Source organism: Rhodnius prolixus, unplaced genomic scaffold (genome assembly GCF_049639745.1).
Source record: "Rhodnius prolixus isolate KJV_2025 unplaced genomic scaffold, Rpr scaffold_5, whole genome shotgun sequence".
Taxonomy (NCBI): Eukaryota; Metazoa; Arthropoda; class Insecta; order Hemiptera; family Reduviidae; genus Rhodnius; species Rhodnius prolixus.
This window is the reverse complement of record NW_027411624.1, coordinates 8,845,187-8,868,160: the sequence shown is the minus strand read 5'-3', so window position 1 is coordinate 8,868,160 and position 22,974 is coordinate 8,845,187. Positions and strand designations below refer to the sequence as shown.

Below are 22,974 nucleotides of genomic sequence, written 5' to 3'. Positions count from 1 at the left end.
ACCAGGTAGCAGTGCTGTAACCTTCTCTATATATACGGCAACACAGGTAATTCTCGTCAGTACGACTTGAGTAATGCAGGGGGGAAGGTCGCTCTGTCGCTCCCAAACATATGTATCTAGTCTAGTCTAACATCCATCACCTCTCTCTCAAAGAATCATGAAGTGGGGAGATGTTGTCGCTTCGACGGTTCTCCCCACCCTGCCCCGCCCTTCCAATGAACTTAGTTATATAGCCTCCCAGAGCAAGATGGCGGACACTTCACTCACCTGATCCAGTGGCCACTAGATCGCTCCAGCTGACTGTTGCTCTTGCACACTCTCACGACTCTGCCAGCCATCTTTAACCTTCCCTCTAGGTTTTCTTTTTCACTTCTACCAGTATCTAGACTTTGTAACCTTCCTTTTAGGTTATCTTTTTTAATTTTTCGCATTTTCTTCGACACTTTCAAATATTAATAAAATATTATTCATTTTTTACGTTTTATTTCTACTTTTTCGTAGTAATTTAATGGAAATATAAATAAAATAATTTTTTAAAGACTTTTTTTATTACTTTTTTTTCTAAACATGCAATTTTTAATTTGGATAACATCATGCACATTACCTACAATAACTACTTACTTTTTTTTTTATAGATTCTTTACCAATGTTTGTTGGAATCACATTGAATTGATGTTTTCACATCTTTTTCACTTGGGCTTCCATTGAGGACTAGTTTTGGAGGCAGTACTTTGGTATCACCATTATAGATTCTGAAAATCATTATTTATTGTAATTTAAATAATTATAGTGTTTACTTAGTTTTACTTAGCATTAAGAAATATATGTATAACACTTTATGTATATTAGAAAAATTAAATAAAGAATTGATAGCTCATTTAAATCCTTTTATTTAAAAAACCTATATCTTTTCATTCAATAATAATGAATTTATTTCCAAAAGAAAAACACTCCTTATAAAAAAAAATAATATGATTGAAAACAGCTAGCCCTTAGATTTTTTCTTCCTAGGAGCTTCTTACAGCTCACTGTCCGGTGATGGACAGTGTTGTCTGTAACGAGAGAACACTGTCCGGAGGCCGGCAGTGCACTGGAAAAAGCTCCGGGCGCTAATAACCTCAGCTGTTGATGCGCAAAGATAAAAAAAAAAAAAAAAAAATATGATCGAAAAAATATAACCTACTAATACTATTTTGATAATAGTAGAAGCTCGAATAATAATAATTCTGTGTCATTGGAAATAAATACAGAATAACCATGCATGTTTCACATTGAATTTGACAATGAAATATATTCAAAAAACACAAAAATTAATATAGACGTCTGTAATTAAACTAAAGAATTGATTTTTTTTTTTAACGAACCTAAAACTTTTCATTCAATGATAGTGAAATATATTTCTAAAAAACACACTTATTCTCCTTAGGAATAAAATTAATTTAATTGGAAAAATATAGATTGTACATAATCTACAAGCATTATTATGAAATTATTGTTTTGGTAATTAATTAAAAAATTATAAGTTCAACTAAAAATAGTTCTATGTGATTGGAAAATGATGTAGAGTTCACACACATCTTTGATGTTGAATTTTCCAATTGAATTAATGTTACCTACAATCAACAAAAATTAAAACTTCTTTCAAGTACAAAAAAAAATAATAATTTGTACGAAAAAAAGTTTTAGTTCTTGTTATAACATGCTGAACATAATAAATAATAAGATAAAACTTACCTGGATGCGAATAACTTCATATTAATGGTCGTGCTGCTGGAAGTACAGAAGGACCTTTAAAACTTCATCTCAGGTAAAAGCTTAGGACTACAAGTTGACAAAACAGCCCATCGATGTATGCACTGCACGAACTGAAAAAAATATTACATTAAACATAAGTAGGAGTAATATGAATTTAATTCACACTACATTAATATTTTATTTAAAACGTAAAATTTAATCTAAACCTTTCTTCAAAATAATAGTTGTAAAATATTCTCTTTACTTTCTTAAAATAAAATTTTATAACACTGAAAATGTGCCTATTACCAGAGAAAGGTACGACTAATTACACATACTTCTGTAACAAAATAAATGAACTTGGACGAAATAAACCTAGAGTTCAAATGTTTTAATAAACAGAGTTTTAAGAATTTACTTCTTTTATACCAATAAAATCGAATTAAATCTTCAAATTTACTTTATTTTATTGTCAATAAGGTTTTTTTGTCTAAAGAAAAATACTATTTTTAAATTCTTGGAATATTAAACGTTTTAAATAAAATAACTTTACTATGAAATTCAAGTTAACAAAAAGTCAGAATTCAATAAAGAAATAATTATTATTACTGAAAAGAAGTTAAAACTGGCTGAATAAGAGTTTCATTTGATTAAAAATAATGCTGCATTCTTTTACGTTTATCGTTGAATATTTATATTGAAATCAATTTTTCTTGATTGAAAGTGGAAACATTACTTATTCTGATAATTATCATAAAAAAAGGGTTTACTTAATGATATAATAAGTAGCACTTACGGATATTACCTAAAGAACATTTCAACCAAGAGGTAGGTAGAATTTTTTGGCTTCTTTAATCTCCAGAATAGAATAGATGAGAATCATCCAACATTTACCAAATTGATGATGGATGTAAAGAAGAGGTCATACATTTAGCTTTCCAATGAACGCTAAGCATTACTAGGCAGCGTTAGAAAAGCTAATTGATGAAAGCACTGGATGGATAATGATTAAAAAATAATCCTTTATCAGTTTCCATTAATTTCACACGAACTAAATTATTCTAAAAATCAGGGCATTTTTCTGTCAAACTAAATCAACATTTATGTTTATTTTATCACTAACCGGTTCCGGAATTTTATCTATCAACTAAATTCTATTCTATCGAGATAGATTATCAGTTTGTAGTAAAGACAACTACCTCTGCTACGTTAAGAACTCACGCTACACTTGCTAAGTAAGGAAGGTTATATGGTGGTTATGTGTGCCATTTAAATTATTAATTGATTGTAAAAAAATGAAATAAATATAATGAATCCTACTATTTATTAAACCGTTCTGAACGTTTAGTGCATTTATAATGTTTTAAATTTGTAAAGTTGGAGTTGTATTTTATATACATTGGGGGGGGGGGGGAGTTAATAAAAAAAACTTTGAACTATTCTTATTTCTTTTATACAGAGAAATAATAACTTCGAAATAAAAGAATGATAAATAAATGATTCAAGTAAAATGTTATATGGAAAACAGTAAAAAAATCTGCAAAATGTTCAAATCTTCAAATTTTTTGCATGTTTGAGATTTGCTTTGGACCTTACTACAACTAAATTAACTATGTCTTAAGACAATAGACTTAAATATCATTCGAAAAATTATAATCACATCAAAAATTATTGAACAGCAATTGATTCTCAACATAAATAAAGTTTATAATGAAAAGAGTTGATTAGTTGTCAATGTTATTGCAGTAAGTTATCTACTAGTTATTTTTTTTTTGCAATTCATTTCATTTTAAGTCTTTAAATTACATGCATAATAACTACTTACCTTTCTTTATGGATTCCTAACCATGTTTGTTGGAATATTGGATTGATCTTTTACGTCTTTTTCTCTTGTGCTTCCATTGATGAACAGTTTTGCAGGCAGTACACTGGAATCACCACTATTGGTTCTGAAAATCATTATTATTTATTGTAATTAAAATGTATTAAAAAGCCAGATAAAAATATCTGTAACTATTTATGTATATTATAAAAATTAAATAAAGAATTGATAGCTCACTTAAATCTTTTTATTTAAAAAACCTACATCTTTTCATTCAATGATAAGGAATTTATTTCCAAAAAAAACACTTACTCCTTATGAATAAAATTAATATGAGAATAATAATAATAATAATACTTTATTTTTAAAAAGTATATAAGTACATTAAATTTTTAGTACAAAAGTATAATAGGCATGGCTATATGCAGCCGTCTGCCAGAGTTTACTAATGTTTAAATGAAAATACTCTTTCTCAATAAAACATAGAAAGCTAGACCTAAAAAGATATGAAATAAAAATGAATAAAATAAATAAATAAAAAGTATAAACATAAAATAATAATAGTGAACTGTTACAGAACAAAAAAGAAAACAACATTTATAACAAATTAAATAAGAAAGTACATAAACGAAAAAAAGTTCAAAATAAATAATACAAAAAATAAATGAAATGTACATGAAAAGAAATTCTAAGAAGAATCCACAATCCAGATATACCGAACTCTCCAAGCATGACGAGCATAGCGGATCAATGGGCGAGGATTTACTTGGCCGGATAAATAAGCAATAATTTCATCCCTTGCAAGAGTTCGTTTATTGAAATAAAGAACTCGAAATTCCGCCAATAGAGGACACACACCCAGAAAATGATATATCTCTTCGCGGGTATTGAAGTTACAAAGAGAACACATTTCAAGGTCGGAATCTCTCTCAAGCCAAGGTCTACCATTTAAATATAGTAACTCTCCCCTCAGCTTAAATAGCCAGCGAAGTTCAGAGTGGCTTAGATTCTCGGAGAAAGAGACCGTAACCTTTTCCCGAAGGTCCGAAATCAAGACTCTATACAATAAAAACCGGTCGGATGCCACTGCACGATTTACAGACTCCACCAGTCGAGACTTATTAATAGCATCTGGAAGTTGCAGAAGTTGTTTAGGACAATCAGAAGGGTCAACCAAAGAGAAATGAAAATCATATTGGTAACACCTGAGTGTGAGCCAATGTTTAAACCAATAGACCTTATTATTAATAATCTGGAGGGCAACAATTTTAGATAGGCGGTGATCAGGTAAAGAAAGAACTTTAATTAAATATTTTATGTGCAAATGAAGGGTATAGGATTCAAAAGGAGGCAACTCAGTCTCTATGGCTAACATGTAAGAAGGTGATACTAATGGTAAACCATACAACTTCTTTATAAAAAATCTTTGAAATTTTTCTAAGATTTCATAAGATTGAAAGCCCCAAACATAGCAGACTACTGCGCGTGAGACACTCTTAAAAACTTGTATTTTAGCATTTAATGGGATGATGTTATTTGAAATAAATTTGGACCAGACTCTGTTTAGACCAAGTTTAGCCGAGGAGACTCTCTCTTCAAGATGGGGGATAAAGGAAAGGCGGGGAGTTAATATTTCACCAAGGTACTTGTACCGGTTTACAATCTCAATTCTTTCGTCTTTGTAAAACCACTTCTCAGATGCCGCAAGTCTGCCTCCCTTACGAAAAATCATTATCTTTGACTTCTTAAGATTTACTTGTAAATTCCATTGGTCACAATAATTTGCTAAGATATTAATATTTCTTTGGAGACTGACTGAGTTATCGGTTATGAGAACAAGATCATCCGCGTAAAGCAATATTTTGATCTTAGTGCCTCCTATTATAACGCCACCTTCTAGGATAATTAATATGATTAAAAAAATATAACCTACTACTGCTATTTTGATGAAAATGAATTAAAAATACAAGCTCTAATAATAATTCTGTGTGATTGGACATGAATACAGAATAGCCATGCATGTTTCATGTTGAATTTTCCAATTAAATTACTGCTACTATCAACAAAAATTAAAACTTTTTTCTGATACAAAAAAAAGTAAGAAAAAGTTTAGTTTACGTTGTATTACTCATAACATAATAAATAAAAAATTACCTGAAGAACAGTTCCAAAGACCGTCCCCAATTTAGTTTATTTTCAGAAATACAATTGACGCAAATTACTTCGTATTTATGAAAGTGCTGCTGAAACTATAGAAGGATGCTTAAGAATTCATCTCAGGTAAATACTGAGCTTAACGGAGCCGCAAGTTGATAAAAAGCCCTTGGATGTTAGCACTCACTACTTGAAGAAAAGATACTACATTAAACCTAAGCAGTAATACGAATTTGATTCACACTATATTAATACAATATTTAAAACGTAGAATAAATAATAAGATAAGACTTACCTGGATGAGAATAACTTCATATTAATGGTCGTGCTGCTAGAAGTATAGAAGGACCTTTTAAAACTTCATCTCAGGTAAAAGCTTAGGACTACAATTTGACAAAAAAGCCCATCGATGTATGCACTGCACGAACTGAAAAAAATATTACATTAAACATAAGTAGGAGTAATATGAATTTAATTCACACTACATTAATATTTTATTTAAAACGTAAAATTTAATCTAAACCTTTCTTCAAAATAATAGTTGTAAAATATTCTCTTTACTTTCTTAAAATAAAATTTTATAACACTGAAAATGTGCCTATTACCAGAGAAAGGTACGACTAATTACACATACTTCTGTAACAAAATAAATGAACTTGGACGAAATAAACCTAGAGTTCAAATGTTTTAATAAACAGAGTTTTAAGAATTTACATCTTTTATACCAATAAAATAGAATTTACTTTATGTTATAACAATTAGAACGTACTAAATAATGGTAACATTACCTGAACAAAATTTCCACAGGCCAAGTGGGAGGTACATTTCCAGGACTTCTTCTATCTCCAGAATAGAATACGCTAAGAGTTTCCATTCAATTCATGCCAATTGAATTATTGTAGAAATCAGTTTTTTCCTGTTAATCTAAATCTACATTAATGCTTATTTTATCCTTGGCCGGTTTCGAACTTTCATCTATCAACTTAATTATCCTAATGAGACTGATTCATTAGTTTGAAGAAGACTTCGAAATCATCGATACCCCTTGACTCCACGCACTTGCTAAGTAATGAAGGTTATATAATGGTTATGTGTCCATTCAAAATGTTAATTAATCGTAAATTTTTTTATATAAATAATAAAATAACAATAATTGGACCTTATTATTTATTGTAGGCTCTAAACGTTTAGTGCATTTTTAATGTTTAAAATTGTAAAGTTAATTATTTTTTTTTTTACACGGGAGGGAGACAAATTTTTTTAAAAACAGAATTACCCTTCTTTTGTTAGTACTGAGAAATAATTACTTTGAAATAAAGCAACGATAAACAAACTATTAAATAATATAAAAAGTGTCAATGAAATAAGTCAAATCTTAAAAAAAAAAATAAAAACTTCTTAAAACACAGGACTTTTATTATACCAAAAAGCAATAACCACATCGAATATTAAATACCTTACGATCGCAGGAATGGATGCTAATACTGCATGAACTAAAAAAAAAAGCCCGTGGATGTAAGCACTGGAAGAAGGAAAAAATACTACATTGAAACCTAAGAATATAATTCGACTTAATTAACGCTACTTACTTTATTACAGAATTACCTTCTGCTCTCAATTTTATAGTTAAAAAAACTGTACCTTGCACATCACTTACCTACCACCTCATATTATCAAAATGTACGTACAAACTGAAAACTCAAAACTAATCAAACAACCAGGGGCTAAGCACATAACTTATGATAGAAAATAAAAGGCAATCTTGTATTAACTAAATCGGAGACAGGAACTCTGGGTACAGAGTATTATTGTTCCAATTATTAATGCAAAACCCGAAGGTTTCTTTCTTTAGTTTTCACAAGCTCTCAATAAGTGAACAACAGAATATGCTTTGTACTTTTTAGATTTTTATTTGAAGAATTCAAAAAATAATGCGGAGAAAAACTTCAAATAGGTGAATTTGTCACCATACATGATTCAGGATCTCTGTTTCAAACAATGTGGTCATGGAGCTAATGAACCAGTACCAGGTGAAGAAAAGACATTAGTTTACGATAATTATAACACCAGTTCATGACTTAATTTGTAGAGGTACAAATATCATTGGAACGTTGCAAAATAAAAGAAGACATAACCCGAAACATGTCCAAAGAAAAAAAAAAATTAATGAAAGTAGAAAGGTACTTAATTTCCAACAGAATGATAAAAATGTTGTTGGGAAATGAAAGAAATTAAAACCCGGAAGGAAATTACGAAAAAACTTAGTACCATAGCAGAATATAATGCCCCAAAATCTTACGTAGATGTAAATCGTTAATAAACTTATCAAAACCAGCAGAAGAGAGAGCTGTCAGAAAGCTTTCGGATGATTACCAATAAATCGAGGTCATTATCAGCTCAGAAGTAAAGAAAGTGATTAATGTGTTCTCTTATAAGGATGCCACAATACTCCTCTGGGTCATAGTGGCGTAGGCTTTTAGGCAGACCCCCAAGGAATTTAATTCTTTTCACTTGTTTTTTTAAATAAAATGGTGTTCACGTGGTGTAAATCATGTATAATATTTCAGAGTTGCCATCTAATTTTGTGAAATCCAATTATTTAGGCTGTTATTCAGATAACGGTGATAATAGATTATTAAATGGTAAGTATGTTACCTTTATGAAAGAATTGTCTCCAGAATTTTGCGTTGGCTACTGCTATCGAAGTGGATATAGATATGCTGGAGTTCATAATGGGTAAAGTAAATATTTCTTAGTCCATAATGGGTAAAGTAAATATTTCTTTACTATGTAAATGTTTATTGTTTCTCTTATTAAAGTAAGAAAAAAAATCAAATGTTTCTCGGAAAAGCACTTTTTAACTTTTTAAAACGAATGGTTGATCTTCCTCTCTAGCTCATCTCCATACATGCCTCTCTAATGGTTAGATAGTGGGCGTAGAAGAGTAAATTCTGTGGCTGTCCATGTTTACATAGCTACATCCTGCGGTCTCACATCAAAGAATTTGACTGATTTCACTTATCCTTAACTTGGGTATCAAGGAATTCTTTAGGGTAACTAAGAAAAATAAAACGTGTTGGATGTGCCAAGTTAATAATCACTTGAGTAAAGCAGTGCAAACTGAAACTATCATTTTATTATTAGCAACATTCTTTAAAAGATGTTCATGATAACAATTCCCAGTGATTCTTCCCAGATGAAAATGCCCGTGAAAAATAAAAAAGAAACTTTTATTTATCCTGTGGTGGTAGTCTGGTGTCAGAAATGTTACAATAATAAAATCTACAACCCAGAATAGTAAATTTGATTTTAATATGCATTACGAAAGCTGACACCTGGGAACCGACAAGCAAAGAAGTAATGAATTACTGGATTCGTTTCCCGCTCTTTTCCTTGGATCTTATTTAATTGGAAAAATAAGAAAGTTCACTTGAAAAAAAAATTTCATTAGGTTTGTTTACAGTTTGCAATCATTTGCTACTCTAGCAGTGATCATTATTTTATATATATTTGAATGTGTTTTATGGGAAATGCCTTTCATTATTTTGTTAAAAATTAAGTGAATGTTTATAATCTCATTCATAACAACTGAATATGACTCATTGCGCTTAACTATTAAACTATTCTTGACTTATCCACCCACCCAAGCCTCCTCTTACTTATCGAAATAGGTTGCTCTTTTTCTAACATTGAACTTTCTGCTAGAAAATTGGTTAAATTTTTCATTGCGCAGCAAATACTCTGAGGCATTGTTTGATGAAACCTATTAAAAGTAAATTAGGCATGTGTTTCTAAAGCTTAAAAGAAATTTTTCAATTGGTATTTAAAAAAGGTGTTACATTATTATTTTTGGTAATCTTTTTTAATATATTATAACCGCAGAAAGTATATTTACTTATTGTTAACATGTACGTTTCAGTACTCAATGTTTCTGTGGAGATAGCCTTAATCAAGGACAAAGTAAATTAAGAGATTCTGATTGTGATATTAAATGTGCAAACAGTAGATTTAATTGTGGTGGTCTGCGGAAAAATGGAGTCTATCACACACACTCAGATTTCCGGTAAATTTCTTTATTATTTCAATTTTTCTCATGAAAGTTGATAAGCTAACTTTTATAAACCTATGTATATTAAAGTATAAAAACACTTAAACAAATGTTCCTTAAATCATTCAGTTTTGAGCACATAAGTTTTAGTTAAACGTAACTACTGCCAATACTCAATCCATCTATGCATTAGATTATCAGGATGTCATAATACCAGCAAGTCGATCATCATCATCGCGAATCTACTGATTTCATATGCTCACTTTCTTAAACAGTAGATTCAAAAATACTTATCAACGTAAGTTGGAGTCTCATCACTCATTTTTTGTTTTGTTTTTTTACATTTCGTGATGGACAAACTTTACCCCATCATTATTAAATTTGATACAAATCTTACTTACATTCGTTCTGCAGATTATTCTGAAGAAGACCATCTCATAGGCTGTTTTATTGATAACGAAAAATTACGACTACTCTCCGCCTTACTGATGACAATTACAGATAAATACACTCCAAAATTATGCCTTAATATCCGCTTGCAACTTGGTTATAAATTCTGTGGAGTTGAATATGGGTAAATCTTTATTTTTATTTATTTTATTAATTTATTTGGGTGCTTTATTTCTAAAATTAATTCTTTAAAACTTATTACTTCTCCAGGCAGGAATGTCATTGTGGCAACAAAAGACCTGATAGTAGCCTGGAAGTAGGTGAAAATCAATGCGAAATGCCTTGTCCTGGTGATCGTAGCCAAAAATGTGGTGGTGCATGGAGGATTAATGTATATTCTACGGATAAATGGTGAAGATTTTATATACTTGTAAAGAAACAAATTAATGAAATAAAGAAAAGTGAAAAACAAAGTGCTTATTTCGTTACATTTTATCATTATTATAATAAAAAAATTATTATGAATTAAATTGCCAGCATAAGGGGCTGTGACATCTAATAAATTCCAAAAAATATTAATGAAAACTTAATGCAGTAAAATTACTTCAATGATATCAATAAAGTATTAAATGAATTGATGGGTACTAGCTGATTTGTGTACATTTTGTCGTTTAGTCAACCCTTACACTTAACTTTTAAAACTGTTGACTGTTATATTATTAATTAATTTAATACGTTGATTAATTCAATTAAAGCTCACTTTTGTGACTACTCTTAAAAAATTTCAAAATACCATAAACAACACTGAACTGAGCAGAAGACTTTATGAAAATTCCTAAAAAGATTTAAAATAGGAAGGAAGAAACTCCATTATAATAATATACTCACTTTTTTTTAAATAATTAAATTTCAAGATTAAAAAAGAGATAATTGCGACCGCAGAGAATTACGTTGTGGCTCACAATTAAGTTTCTCTTCGAACTACCTCTACGTAAAAAAGTCCTGTTTCTCTAAAACAAGCTTCTGCTTCAAAGTTTACCAAATCGACAAAAAGCCTTTTTTTAACTAATGATTTGGACCAGCTATAAGTAAATTTAACTAAAATTGTTTATTACGCCACTAATCTCATAAAAATTGTTCATCTTGATAGCCAAATAGTATAAAGTATACATCGCATCAAGCATATATTTCATCACTAACAGGTTTCTCACTTTTATTAATCATCAGAAGAGGATTTTTTAGTTTAGTGCAGATTTCGATGACTGGCCCGCAATATAAACGCTGATTGAGTGAGGGAGGTTACATGAGTTGGGTGTGAGTGTTATTCAAAATGTTAATGAATCGTAAAACATTAAAAAAAAAAAAAAAAAAAAATACAAAGAGAAATACATTGTTTAAGAGTTTTGCACATTTAGTGCATTTGTTATGTTTCAGAATTGTATTTTATGCGGAGGGGGCGCGTAAAAGTGCTGGGAAATAATTTTTGGAAAATAAATATTGATCAATCTGGGTTTCTTAATTTAACAAATGCGTTGATAAGTACAGTCCCCAAATGAAAACATAAAACAGTAAAAAACCATGCAAGATGGAATCTTAGGTTTCCTTTTACTTTTTTATTATTTTAGCCAACAGTAGTGAGTCTATATGCAGGTGCTGTAGTGTTAATTAATGACTGGAAGAATTGGGACTCAGGGTTTGTAAACTTTGCGAATTGCTCACAGATTGCTTTGGGATTTATGGATACTTATTTGTGTGCTTCATGCCTTTTGTTTTTGTGAGTATGGTTACTTCAGCAGTGTCACTATGTTTGTTACGGAATAAATTTAAAGATTATATCAGAGTTAATGTCAGTTTGGTGTTAAAGATGTTTTAGTTTGTATATTTCTACTCTTTCTAAGATGTCCATACGTCTTCCCTTCCTTCCTGTACATTACAGCGTCATTGTGTTGTCGATGCAGTCTGGTTGATGAGTGTTTCATAAAGAGGTTTGCGTTGAGGTGTTTTGTTGTGTTTGAAAAGAAACAATTTATTTTAACTAAAAAAAATTGTCAATTGTAGGAGCAATTTTCTTTAAACTTATTATTTGTAAGTTCTAAAATTACTTTTCTTTCATTTTATTTAAACAGAAGATTAAGTTGACAAATCGAAAATAAAAAACTTTAAGCCACTTCTAGATTTATCTAAACATTATTTGAAGTAAAATTTCAAGCTGCAGTAAAGTTGTGACAACTACTTCAGGTTGGACAGAAAATTCAATCTAATTGAATGAAATTAATAAAGGAAATAAGCATAAATTGATGATGAGTACTTACTTTTGAACGGTATTTTTCTTTAGAATAACATTGACTAGTCATATTACTTAATGTTAAGGAGACAAGCATCAGCACGCTACACAACAGCTAATATTTTACATATAACCACTATTGGTACCTGTTCAGGGTAGAGTTCATTTTGAAACCTTCAGTGCTGTTAATCGAAGTCTAAATAAAGTTATTTTTCAGCAATAATAAATGTTCAGTAACACACTAACATAAATATCATTAGTTTAATGATTATTGAAAATATTATGCATTACTTTGGTTTTATCAAGATTTTTTTCAAATAAATAGTTAGTGCTTTTTAATTCTACTAAACAGTATTAGTCCTCGTTCTAAATGTGATGATTATAACTGCGTGATAAAAGAAACCGCTTTTTAATTTATTTTTGATATAAAATTGTAGAATTTTAATTTTGCTAGTCCAAGGAGTTTTCTTAAACCGAACATCAGTAATATTAACGAGCAGTATTTCAATTCACAAGAAAAGATAAGATAATAGTCTATTTTTAAATTGCCAACAGTACTAGCATTTTTTCCATTTTATAGTAAAATGTGCAGCTTATTTGAAGAAATAAATCTGCCAGAGAAAGAATTTCAAGAATTAATCGAAAAGGCCAAAGACTGGGCACTAATGCATGGTAAGTTACTTATTTATTTATTTGTCAAGAAGAAATAACTAATTAGTTATCTTAATCATATTATAATTTTAATTTTTAGGGGTAGGAATGAGGTCTAAGCATCATTTCTCTGTCAATTCAATTAATTTCGCCCCTTTCACATTGTTCCCTACGCCTCTAAAACGTGAACATTTTGAAGAAGTTATCTCTCTGCAACTTTCATTAGGAGAATTGATGCATAAAGTAGCAAACGACCGTGAATTCTTAACGTCAGCCTTAGAGAAGTAAGCATTATCTAGCTCTTCAGAATGATTTTTAAAAGATTATTTAAAAAAAAGTGCAATTTTTGGTATTTTTTTTTAAAGAACGGTAGAAGTAGATGATTTTACCAGAAGACTTTTTAACATATATGAAACTGTTTACATGGAAGGCATCACACAGGTATTTCTTGTGGTATTTTAGAAATTTTAATGAGTTTGCGCTAATCATTACTGTATGCGTTTCAATTTTAATAGCACATTTAGTAGACAGCATGATTGAATTAGCATCAGTTGATATTTGAGTTACTCTGAAACATGTTAACTTTTGATACCTAATTTCACATTTCAATAGGATGTCATGGGATGTAGAAAAATTGTCGTTTTTCGATTGAACAAAATTCCTTTCTTGATTAATATTCTTAAAAATATCCCATTTTTGATTGAGCGCATAAGGAATTTTTCTCACACTAATACTATTCTTTGTGTTTAAGCTCAAAAAGTGCACTTCAATGTCAGTTTTGGAGAAGTTATTAGTATTTTCTCCCATAGAGAAATGTGCCGAGGAACAGAAGAAATTGTCGGTTGAATCTGAATTTAAACAGATGGTAAAAGTAGATCCATGCCACCAAGTTCTTGGATCTTTTTTTGTTTTTAGAGTGACTGGAGGTGTGTGGGCTAGCTGAAACAAAACTTGGGAGCAATTATCAAAACTGAATCATATTACGGGATATCATATAAAAAATATAATTTAAATTTCTAGTGGCAATAAAAGTTGACCGCGAACCTCTTCCTCATTAGCGACAAAACAGGTTCGCTCTGAATCTGCCTTTCTGTCGACATCCATAAATAAAAACTAAATTAATCAAAGCAAACGGTACGCAGTAAGCTGATTCAATTCATCTTTCCCGTGTACTTAGTTGTAACTCAAAATTACTTATAATTCGAAAGATAAATAGTTTTTCTTAATTTTAAAAAAAGGCTAGTAGCCTTTTATTTATGACTATGAAGATGTGGGTCTAGAACATAAACCCGATAATACGTCTGTTTGAAGAACGTACAATTTAGTGTATTTTCTTAAACATAGCTAGTATTCAATGTGAAGATAAACCTTCTGTTGTACCGTAGCATACTTGGTTGTGCCTCCTCTCCTGTTCATTTAGAAGTTTATTGAATTTCTGTAATCGAAAAAAGGTATTTTTTTTTTCATTCATCCTATTTTTTTTTTTATGATTTAAGGCGCGTCAACATCTTAGGTTATTGGCGCCCGGAGCTTTTTTCAGTGCACTGCCGGCCTCCGGACAGTGTTCTCTCGTTACAGACAACACTGTCCATCATCGGACAGTGAGCTGTAAGAAGCTCCTAGGAAGAGAAAATCTAAGGGTCAGCTGCTGGATTCGAACCCGGGACCTCCACGTGGGAGTCCAGTATGCTAACCTCATAGCTAATCCCTTCCCTCATTCATCCTATTATAACTAATTTAAAAGTATATCCACTGATCAAAATTTTTCACATTGCACTGATTAACATTTTTGCTGTAAATTTTTTAAGCTTGAATTTTGTTACAGTGATTGCATTTGAATCATTTAGAGCACTTTGACTATTTCAATAATTTCTTGGAATCTATTCTAATTTTTAGTGAACTCTCACTTCCCGCTCTAAGCGATTCATTTTAGTGTATATTCATAAATATGGCTAATATTCAGTGCAAATAGAGGAAGGTAAAACTTCTGCATTAGTTGTTGTCTCTTATTCATTAGGAAGTTAAAGCGGTGTAATTGCTCCTTGGGTAATGCAATAATGAGGTATTCATTTTTATTTATTTATTTTGTAATAATTTACTAATGAACTCTTACTGATGCGTTTTACCCTGTTGAGGTCTTTGCAGTGTCAAAAGAAATTGAAAGCGGTTACACTAGCCATTATTCATAAGAGTGAGAAGGTTGAAATCCCTAGTCTATCATAAAGGACATATACTATCCCTAAAAAAAAAATAACTAAACGCAAGCTGAGTCTAGGATGTATCCTAGATTAAGAAGCTTTCTTGATAGACTATCCAAATCATTAGAGTTTCTCTTAGTGGGAGGTTTCCATTTCTTTCTCCAGATGAGGTCAAACTTGTTTTGTTGAACTATAAAATTACCTACATAATATACTAAGAATGATTTCAGAAGAAAATTCTTTATTTGTAAAAATAACCTAATTTTTAATTAACAATTGCAGTTTTACAAGTTGTGAGGTCTCCTTTGATTTTTATTTTTTTATTTTTTGAACCTCCAGTATTTAACAATAATTTCTTCAATTTATTTTTTTAATGCAGGAAATTTATCTATCCATGCTCAGAAATGATACAATGATTGCCAGTACAGGCCCAAAACAGGTTGAATACAATACAATTGCATCTGGTTTTGGGTGGTTGGGTCCTATCTCCAAGGCTATACAGAGGTGTATTTACTTTGACTTGATGATTGTTCATTTAAAAAAAAAAATCAAGTGCGCTTGCTAATTATTTTTGTTTTGCTGCTTTTGAAAAGTTAAAACAACTACTAATTCATCATTTAAACTCGTACAGCCATTGTGATAGTTATTTCTTTTCTAATTAAGTGCATTAGTTTTTTCATGTCTAAAATCTCTTATGGGTTAGCTAAAGAATATTCTATGAAATGAAAATTTAAGAAGTATTTATTACATGAAATATAATATTTTGAACTAATTTTATTATAGAATATTCTACTGCATTTCTTCACTGATTTTGTGTTTTGAACTAACACTTTTTTAAATTTATTTATTTTATTTTCATTTTGATATGGCGTCTGTATGGAGGATTAATAACACTAAAGTACACAAGTTTTCATTGATGCATTTACAATGCCGCTAAAAGACTAAACTAAGACCACACAAATCACGTCGAATATCCATAGAAGTAGAAAATTTGAATTCTAAGCTTCTTTCTCTTTATCCATCAATATAGATCTGGTTTCCCCCAATAACCACCTCTTTTGCTCCACTACCTACTTTTTTCATAGTAAACAAATTTTCTAATACGGAGAAGCTGGAGAAGTTATATTTCCATTGAAAATCGCCTGATAATGATGGGCATAGAATTAATTGTTTGCTAAAAGAGGATTCAAGTTACAGAAGATTTTCTTTATATTTTGAACTCTGATTAGTTGGGTGAATGTCTCGTCTTGCCAAACGTTATGGAACTGAATGTCTGCTCTCATCATTGACTGACGAATATAGACGTGTGACATTTGAGAGAAGTGTGATTCATTTGGGGTTTTGATGATGTATTTTTCTTTAAATATTTTTGTCTCATTTTTTATTAATTGAGATGGATCTTTGCGTATGTATCATCTGTGCTACGTATTTCTTTTGCCTCTACAGTTTTATTTCTCCAAAATCTTCGGATTATAGGTGTTGATCTTATGAATGTTATGGTGAGAAGCTAAAGCGTCATTACTTTCTTGTTAACTCTCGCTGTTGTATCAAAACTTTCATCCAACAAACCAGCTTACAAAACATGAAGAAGAAACTTAATAATAAGCGAAATTCTTAGAAGATAATGTTCCATTTTTGGAAGAAAAGTTTACAAAGGTAACATTTTAGTACGTTTAGTGGTTACTAAAGTGCAGAATGTCGGCAAAATAGTTTTCCTTCCTGAATTTAATGTTACTGTTCCTGTAATATTACAAGTATTTGTATTTTTGACCTAGAAATTATGTATTAATTGTTAAGTAAAAGTATATTTAACCAATTTAAGAAGTTTCTTTTATTATTGTGTTCAGAGATTTTCCCAACGTTATGTTGTATCTATTTAAATTTAGGTTCATTTCTCTTGTCATATATTTCTCAAACAACATATTGGTCTTAATTCGGTGTTTTGCTTTCGATTGCTGTTATATGTTCAGTACCCTGTTATATGTTCAAGCTCTTCTTGGGCTCTTTGACACCCATATATTGTTATTCTTTGCCAGAATTAAAAACACTTTTTTGCACTGATAGTTTATGTTAATGCACCAAATCTTTCTTTTTCTACTTTTATAGGGCTGTCTTAACATATAACTTCAAATTAGGTCATACTTCTCTTATTTAGGAAATTTCGTTGGAATTGACAAGATCTGACTATTTAGAAGATATAATATCACAGAGACTGAAACAAGTTGAGTTCAACACAATTGCATCCAGTTTCGGTGGCATGTCACCAACAAATGTACGCCTTCAGAGGTACGGGAAAATTTAATTTTATAAATTACCTTAAGAGAAAGTGTGTGAAGTTCACACTAGATCTAAATTTCAATATCCATTCTGTCATTAATTCTCCATGATTAATTTTGTGTGGTGAATTTTTACTTAGTAATAAATGTGTTCATTTTAAATAATCAGATTTTTACTAGTAATTATACAGCTTGGTGGACGGTATTGTATTAAAGGATTTCGAGCTTTAAATAGCCTAATGTTTTTGTTTTCAAATATTGCTTAATGATGATAGTAATGATTGAATATTGGAGTAATTTTAAATGTACTGTAATATCAATCAGTATCCATTAACGTAGATTTAGTAGGGTATGTCTTTAACGTTCTTGTCTTTGATGTTATAAAAAATTCACTTCAGTCAAAGATAAAATTGGTGGAAAGTAAAAAAAGCGCCTATATCTTTTCCTGAAATGGTGTTTCGTAGGTGTTTATTTCAATTTTTATATATATAGAAACATAGCTGCTAATTATAAAGTAATGAACTTATTTAATGAGTACAGAATTTTAACTAGAGATCACCACAGCACTGTTTGAGTTATTGTTGAAATTTGTAGAAGCTATTTTGCTATTTTAAAGTTGGAAAGTAATTGATACTACAATGTATGTTTCAAAATTAACTATTTCATAATAATCTCTTTTTGTACGTGCATGTGAATGAATTATACTTTTTATTTTTATAAAAAAAAATGATTCTATTTAGAATAAAAATTATGGTAACCTTGTTAATTTGCAACCAGTAGCTATTACACAAGAACATTAAGAAAATCAAAACAAAAAGAGTTCTCTAAATAATTATTGTCTTCTTCTTTTTAAAGGATTACATTTTCTAGCCTGAAGTAGCAGAATATTTAAAAATTACAAAAAATATTTTCTTATTTTAAATTTTTTATTAAATATTTTAAATAGAACTTTCTTTCGGAACATAAGATATCTATTAATTATTTTTTTGTTTACGAAAAATATTTTTTTTTAAAGTAGTATTTGATCTCTCTCAGCGAAATCTGGTTTCTATTAAGTTATGTCAATAGGCGGTTTTATTTTGCAACAAATATTGAAAGTAGCAGATTATTTTTGCGATTATTTTCAGTTATGAGAACTTTTATATTTCATCAAGCATGTAGATAATAAAAATATAATACATTGTTTGGAAATTACCTGAGTTTTTTTTATGATCAAGAATTGAATTGACTTTCTATTTTATATTAGGCTCGCACTAATGAACCTATTTTGAATAAAAATTGTAAAGTTGTTAAATTGCTAGCAGCATCTATTACACAAGAACATTAAGAAAATCAAAACAAAAAGAGTTCTCTAAATAATTATTAAAAGTAATTAAATAATTAAATGCACTCGCATTGGCACAATCAATTAATCAACAGAACGAAGTTAGTGACAGAAAGCTTTTATTATGGTTATTTATTTATTTATTTTATTATTTGTTGAAAACTTGCTATAATTTTATTTTTGTTTATATTATAGTTACATCCTGAAGGAAATTGGACATTACGACAAATTAAAGCAAGTATGTGTATTTTTTTCTCTGTCAGTTTTCTAGTATGTTGTCCATTATCTTTACAATATTTCCGTTTTTAATAAATATATAATCAAATAATACAAATTAAAAAATTACACGTAGAAGAAACAACAGAAAGAAACCAAAATGCTTTTAGTTTTTACGTGAATATATCTAGATGTTCAAGCCAGTTCTGGGCAACGAATCTTTGTTACATTTTCAAAACTTATTACTTACATAGGGATAAACTGATTATGCTATCTTTTTTTTTTTAATCCGTACACCTTAAATATCATCACCTCCGCGTGGGAAAGGGGGGCTCGATGTATTTGATACTCAGGGCATGCTGGGTTTGGTCTTAATTTTAAAACTATTCATTAGTTTTATTAGATGCAAAATTTCATAATCAGAAATAAAATGGTGTACAAAAAAAAAAGCATTCGGAAAAGCGTCTATATAGCAGATTACCTTGCTATTGTTAGTAGCAAGAGCAAGAGAAACAGAGGACGCAAAAATGCGAAAATCTACAGTAAATATCCTCTTGAATGACTGAGATCCACCTAAAAATGGAATCATGGCCTCCAGAAATAAATACCAGATCTTGATCCTTTGATGACCTTAAGGCTGACTAAAACAGACGAGTCATCCGGTGCCATAAGTGATCCTCGAGCTAAAATAAAAATTAAATTAAAAAAAAAATTTTTGTGGAATTTAAATTTTAGTTTCAATGAATTTATTCAAGCTTACATCCCATATTATGTATTTAACTATGTATATGTATTGAAATATATGTTTTTATGTATGTATTTAATTGGCAGTAGTTTGTACTTAAACATCTATATATTTCTAGCTACCAGAAAATAATGCATTAAGCGGATATTGTGAAGGAATGTTGGAAGCTTGGAGAATTTTTAATGTTCCAGAGTATGTGTATTATTTTTTATTTGTTTAGTGCGTGTTATTAAATGTTTTTACTACTTATTGAGTAAATATAAAGTATGAAAATAAATGACAATAATTTTCTTTTTTTGTTGTTGTTTTAGTGCTTGTATCTTGTTCGTTGTTGAAGATGTTACTTACAATATTTGTGACCAAAGATTTATGGAATTTGAATTAAGGGAACTAGAACCTAAAATTAAAGTAATAAGAAGAACCTTTAAAGAATTACATACGGAAGCAAAATTAGGACCAAATAAGGAATTGTTTGTGTAGGTGGTAATGTAAATTTCTAGATTTAAAATGTGTGTTAGTGTGGTTCACTTTTATCATTCATAGCAGGCTTGACTTTGTTATTCTAATTCTGGCTGTTTTTAGATGTAATACTGGGTTCAATTGCCGTTTTAGGTCTTGATTTTTATTGTACGGGTAGCATAAGAAATTTATAGTGAAATATGTTAGCAGATCTTCTTTCGTCCGTGACACCTGATTTTGTAGTTAGACGTAAAGCCCTTTTGAAATTAATTCCTATTATCATCTATCTTCAAATGGAAGATACTCTCATGTGAACATTTTAGAATATATTCTAAGAATTACATGGTTGAATATATGTGGTATCTATCAGTCGTAGTTATATATTAAATCTAAGCTTTTTTATTCGATTTACTCGAATTCATATTATTATTTTTTTTTGTCATAGAAGTTTTAAATAAAATCTAATAATCGTGTAACTTACTATATGTTGAAATTACGAATTTGTAGCTGTAAAAAAATTTAAATTTTTATTCTTCTACAGCAAAGATTCCTTTAAAAAAAAGAAAGTTTAAAGCATTTATTTTATATTTATGTTTGTTAGTGGAAAACACAGAGTTGGGATTGTTTATTACAGAAGTGGATACGTTCCCCAGCAGTATTCAGAAAACGGCTGGCAAGTAAGACTTCTTATAGAAAGATCAGACTCTATTAAATGTCCCAACATTCAATATCATCTTTCTGGATCAAAAAAGGTTAACGAAATCTACTTTGTTATTGTTTCCTTTTAAAGATTATCCTGTAACGTAGCTAATTTTTTACTAAAAAATAAATTTCTTGAGACGTAAATTTCTTCAACATTGTAGGTACAAGAAGTATTAACAAGACCTAATGTTTTAGAAAGGTTTTTAGACGAAAATGAAGCCAAAAAAATTAGAAATTTGTTCACTGATATATACCCCCTCAATAAGGTAGTAAGATTTTAATTTTTTTTTAAATTTACTTATTAATATTGAGATGTTAATTCTCGAACAGGAACATACTTCGAGGATTTGTATAGCTTTTTAAACAAAGTTGCTAATATTCAATTTCATGACTCATTAAGGCTATTAGGTTATATTATATGCACTGCATAAAAGGACGTTCATAAGATTTTTCTAGAGTTTGCTGTATAACAAAATCATCTGTAAGCCTCTTGAGGCTTCCTTTTCAGAGCATATTTATAGATTATTAGCGTCTTTTGGAAGGAGTACAGTGTGAGTGTCTGTCTGTAAGTTGCAGACGTCAACATATATAGGTTCTACGTTTTGTCAATGATGGGTGATGTCAGTATAAGTGCTGTTTGTGTTGTTAGACTGGAATATCTGCTGGGACTGTAATATCCCTGAAGAAGGATATTAATATCCACTTCCTCTCATTGATACGCTTGCTCGTAGGATGAACCGGGTGGTCTGGAAGCAGAACAACTATTAATGACTAATCCTGAAGATTTTGTATTAAAACCACAACGTGAAGGTGGTGGAAATAATATTTATGGTAAAGATATCACGGATTTTATTAATGGAAAACACGAAGATCCGAACTGGCAAGCATCTTTTATAGTTATGAGAATGATTCGTCCAATAACGTATAAGAACTGTATAGTAAGACCAGAAGGGTCTATATTAATTACTGATACTATTTCTGAGCTGGGGATTTTCTCCGTAGTTATCGGGTATGTATTATCAAGTAATTTTATTTCTGCCCGTCTAATATAATACCATCTCAACAAACACTAGATTAATACTTGTTCCCCAAAATTCAATGCATTAATAAAATTTCATTCATTTTAGATCATCTTCGAAAATTATTTACAATAAACAGACTGGTCATATGTTAAGAACAAAGCCTTGCGATTACAATGAAGGTGGTGTCGCTTCAGGATTTGGTGCCTTAGATAGTCCGTACCTTATATAAAGTACATTTGTTTCCATAAAATGTTTTAGTGTTATCGTTTACAAGACACTTGTATTGTTTTTATAATTGTTCTATTGGAAAATTAAATTTTTATAACTAGACAGCAGTATGTTTTTTCTTTGCTTTCCTAAATGTTAGATATATTCCATTTCAGTACTTACTTTACTTACTTGAAAAAATAAAAAATAAGTTTGGCTGAATTGATAGATATTGCTACATAAAACGTGTAAAAGGAACTACCAAATCACCTTCAGGAAGAAATTTGGCCTGCATGGTTGGTATACGAGTATTTCCAATTATTTCTCAAGATGAAAAAAATCTTTCATAAAAACGAAAGAAAGATGAAATATAAAATTAATTTTCAAAAGAATTTGGTCCTTTACTGTCGCAATAAAATAGATAATAATTGTAAAAGCTGGGAAGGGATTAGCGAGTTCTGAATTCCAAGGCGGAGAACACGGGTTCGACAGCTGATGTTACTTAGATTTTCTAATTCCTAGGAGCTTCTCATAGCTCACTTCCGGTAATGGAAGATTTATCTCCATGTAGGCACCATTTATAACATTTTTTGGAACATAGAATTGTAACAGTTTTAGCATTTTTTTCCTCATCTTTTTTTAAAGGAGTTCCATTTCAAGGATTTCTTCACCAAATTCTCTTTAAACTACATTTCCTCTTCATCTTTTTATTTCATATCTAATACTTGGCTTAAAGAACGTA

General features: G+C 29.9%; 2 protein-coding genes and 1 long non-coding RNA gene across 52 annotated transcripts in view; 2 read left to right on the top strand and 1 right to left on the bottom strand.

Moving 5' to 3' along the window:
* RapGAP1 (Rap GTPase activating protein 1) overlaps nucleotides 1-877 on the top strand; it is a 325,082-nt gene extending 324,205 nt beyond the window's left edge. For all 36 annotated transcript variants that reach the window (XM_074137179.1, XM_074137182.1, XM_074137152.1 and 33 more), the window contains one exon: nucleotides 636-877. The gene's annotated coding sequence lies outside the window, so the exon portion shown is untranslated. The remainder of the gene's footprint in view (nucleotides 1-635) is intronic.
* LOC141458774 (uncharacterized) lies at nucleotides 302-12,617 on the bottom strand. Of its 9 annotated transcripts, none has more exons than XR_012461168.1 (9): nucleotides 12,461-12,617; nucleotides 10,411-10,546; nucleotides 10,160-10,314; nucleotides 6,499-6,772; nucleotides 6,006-6,137; nucleotides 5,711-5,925; nucleotides 3,560-3,683; nucleotides 1,735-1,865; nucleotides 302-752 (listed from the first exon to the last, which is right to left on the bottom strand). It is a non-coding gene; the product is annotated as an uncharacterized lncRNA (long non-coding RNA). The 9 variants fall into 9 exon arrangements; XR_012461167.1 differs by having other exon boundaries at nucleotides 302-442; nucleotides 622-752; nucleotides 6,499-10,314; nucleotides 12,461-12,600; XR_012461164.1 differs by having other exon boundaries at nucleotides 6,499-8,836; nucleotides 12,461-12,600.
* LOC141458765 (glutathione synthetase-like) lies at nucleotides 10,543-22,355 on the top strand. Of its 7 annotated transcripts, none has more exons than XM_074137209.1 (13): nucleotides 10,543-11,922; nucleotides 13,013-13,104; nucleotides 13,184-13,367; nucleotides 13,449-13,524; nucleotides 15,661-15,720; nucleotides 17,437-17,567; nucleotides 19,077-19,119; nucleotides 19,961-20,034; nucleotides 20,154-20,318; nucleotides 20,903-21,053; nucleotides 21,165-21,269; nucleotides 21,735-22,012; nucleotides 22,131-22,355. In XM_074137209.1, the coding sequence occupies exons 1-13, from the start codon at nucleotides 11,885-11,887 to the stop codon at nucleotides 22,252-22,254; spliced, it is 1,521 nt and encodes a 506-aa protein (XP_073993310.1). In that variant the 5' UTR covers nucleotides 10,543-11,884; the 3' UTR covers nucleotides 22,255-22,355. The 7 variants fall into 7 exon arrangements, with proteins under 7 accessions (XP_073993310.1, XP_073993314.1, XP_073993315.1 ...); XM_074137212.1 differs by lacking the exon at nucleotides 10,543-11,922 and adding an exon at nucleotides 11,974-12,233; XM_074137211.1 differs by lacking the exon at nucleotides 10,543-11,922 and adding an exon at nucleotides 12,617-12,756.
* Nucleotides 22,356-22,974: the final 619 nt, after the last annotated feature.

Excerpts from the sequence above, each read along its gene's own strand:
- LOC141458765 (XM_074137209.1), top strand. The coding sequence starts at position 11,885 with ATGGATACTTATTTGTGTGCTTCATGCCTTTTGTTTTT. Across the intron at positions 13,368-13,448 it reads TTAACGTCAGCCTTAGAGAA|AACGGTAGAAGTAGATGATT; the intron begins GTAAGCATTATC and ends TTTTTTTTAAAG. Across the intron at positions 21,054-21,164 it reads ATCTTTCTGGATCAAAAAAG|GTACAAGAAGTATTAACAAG; the intron begins GTTAACGAAATC and ends TCAACATTGTAG.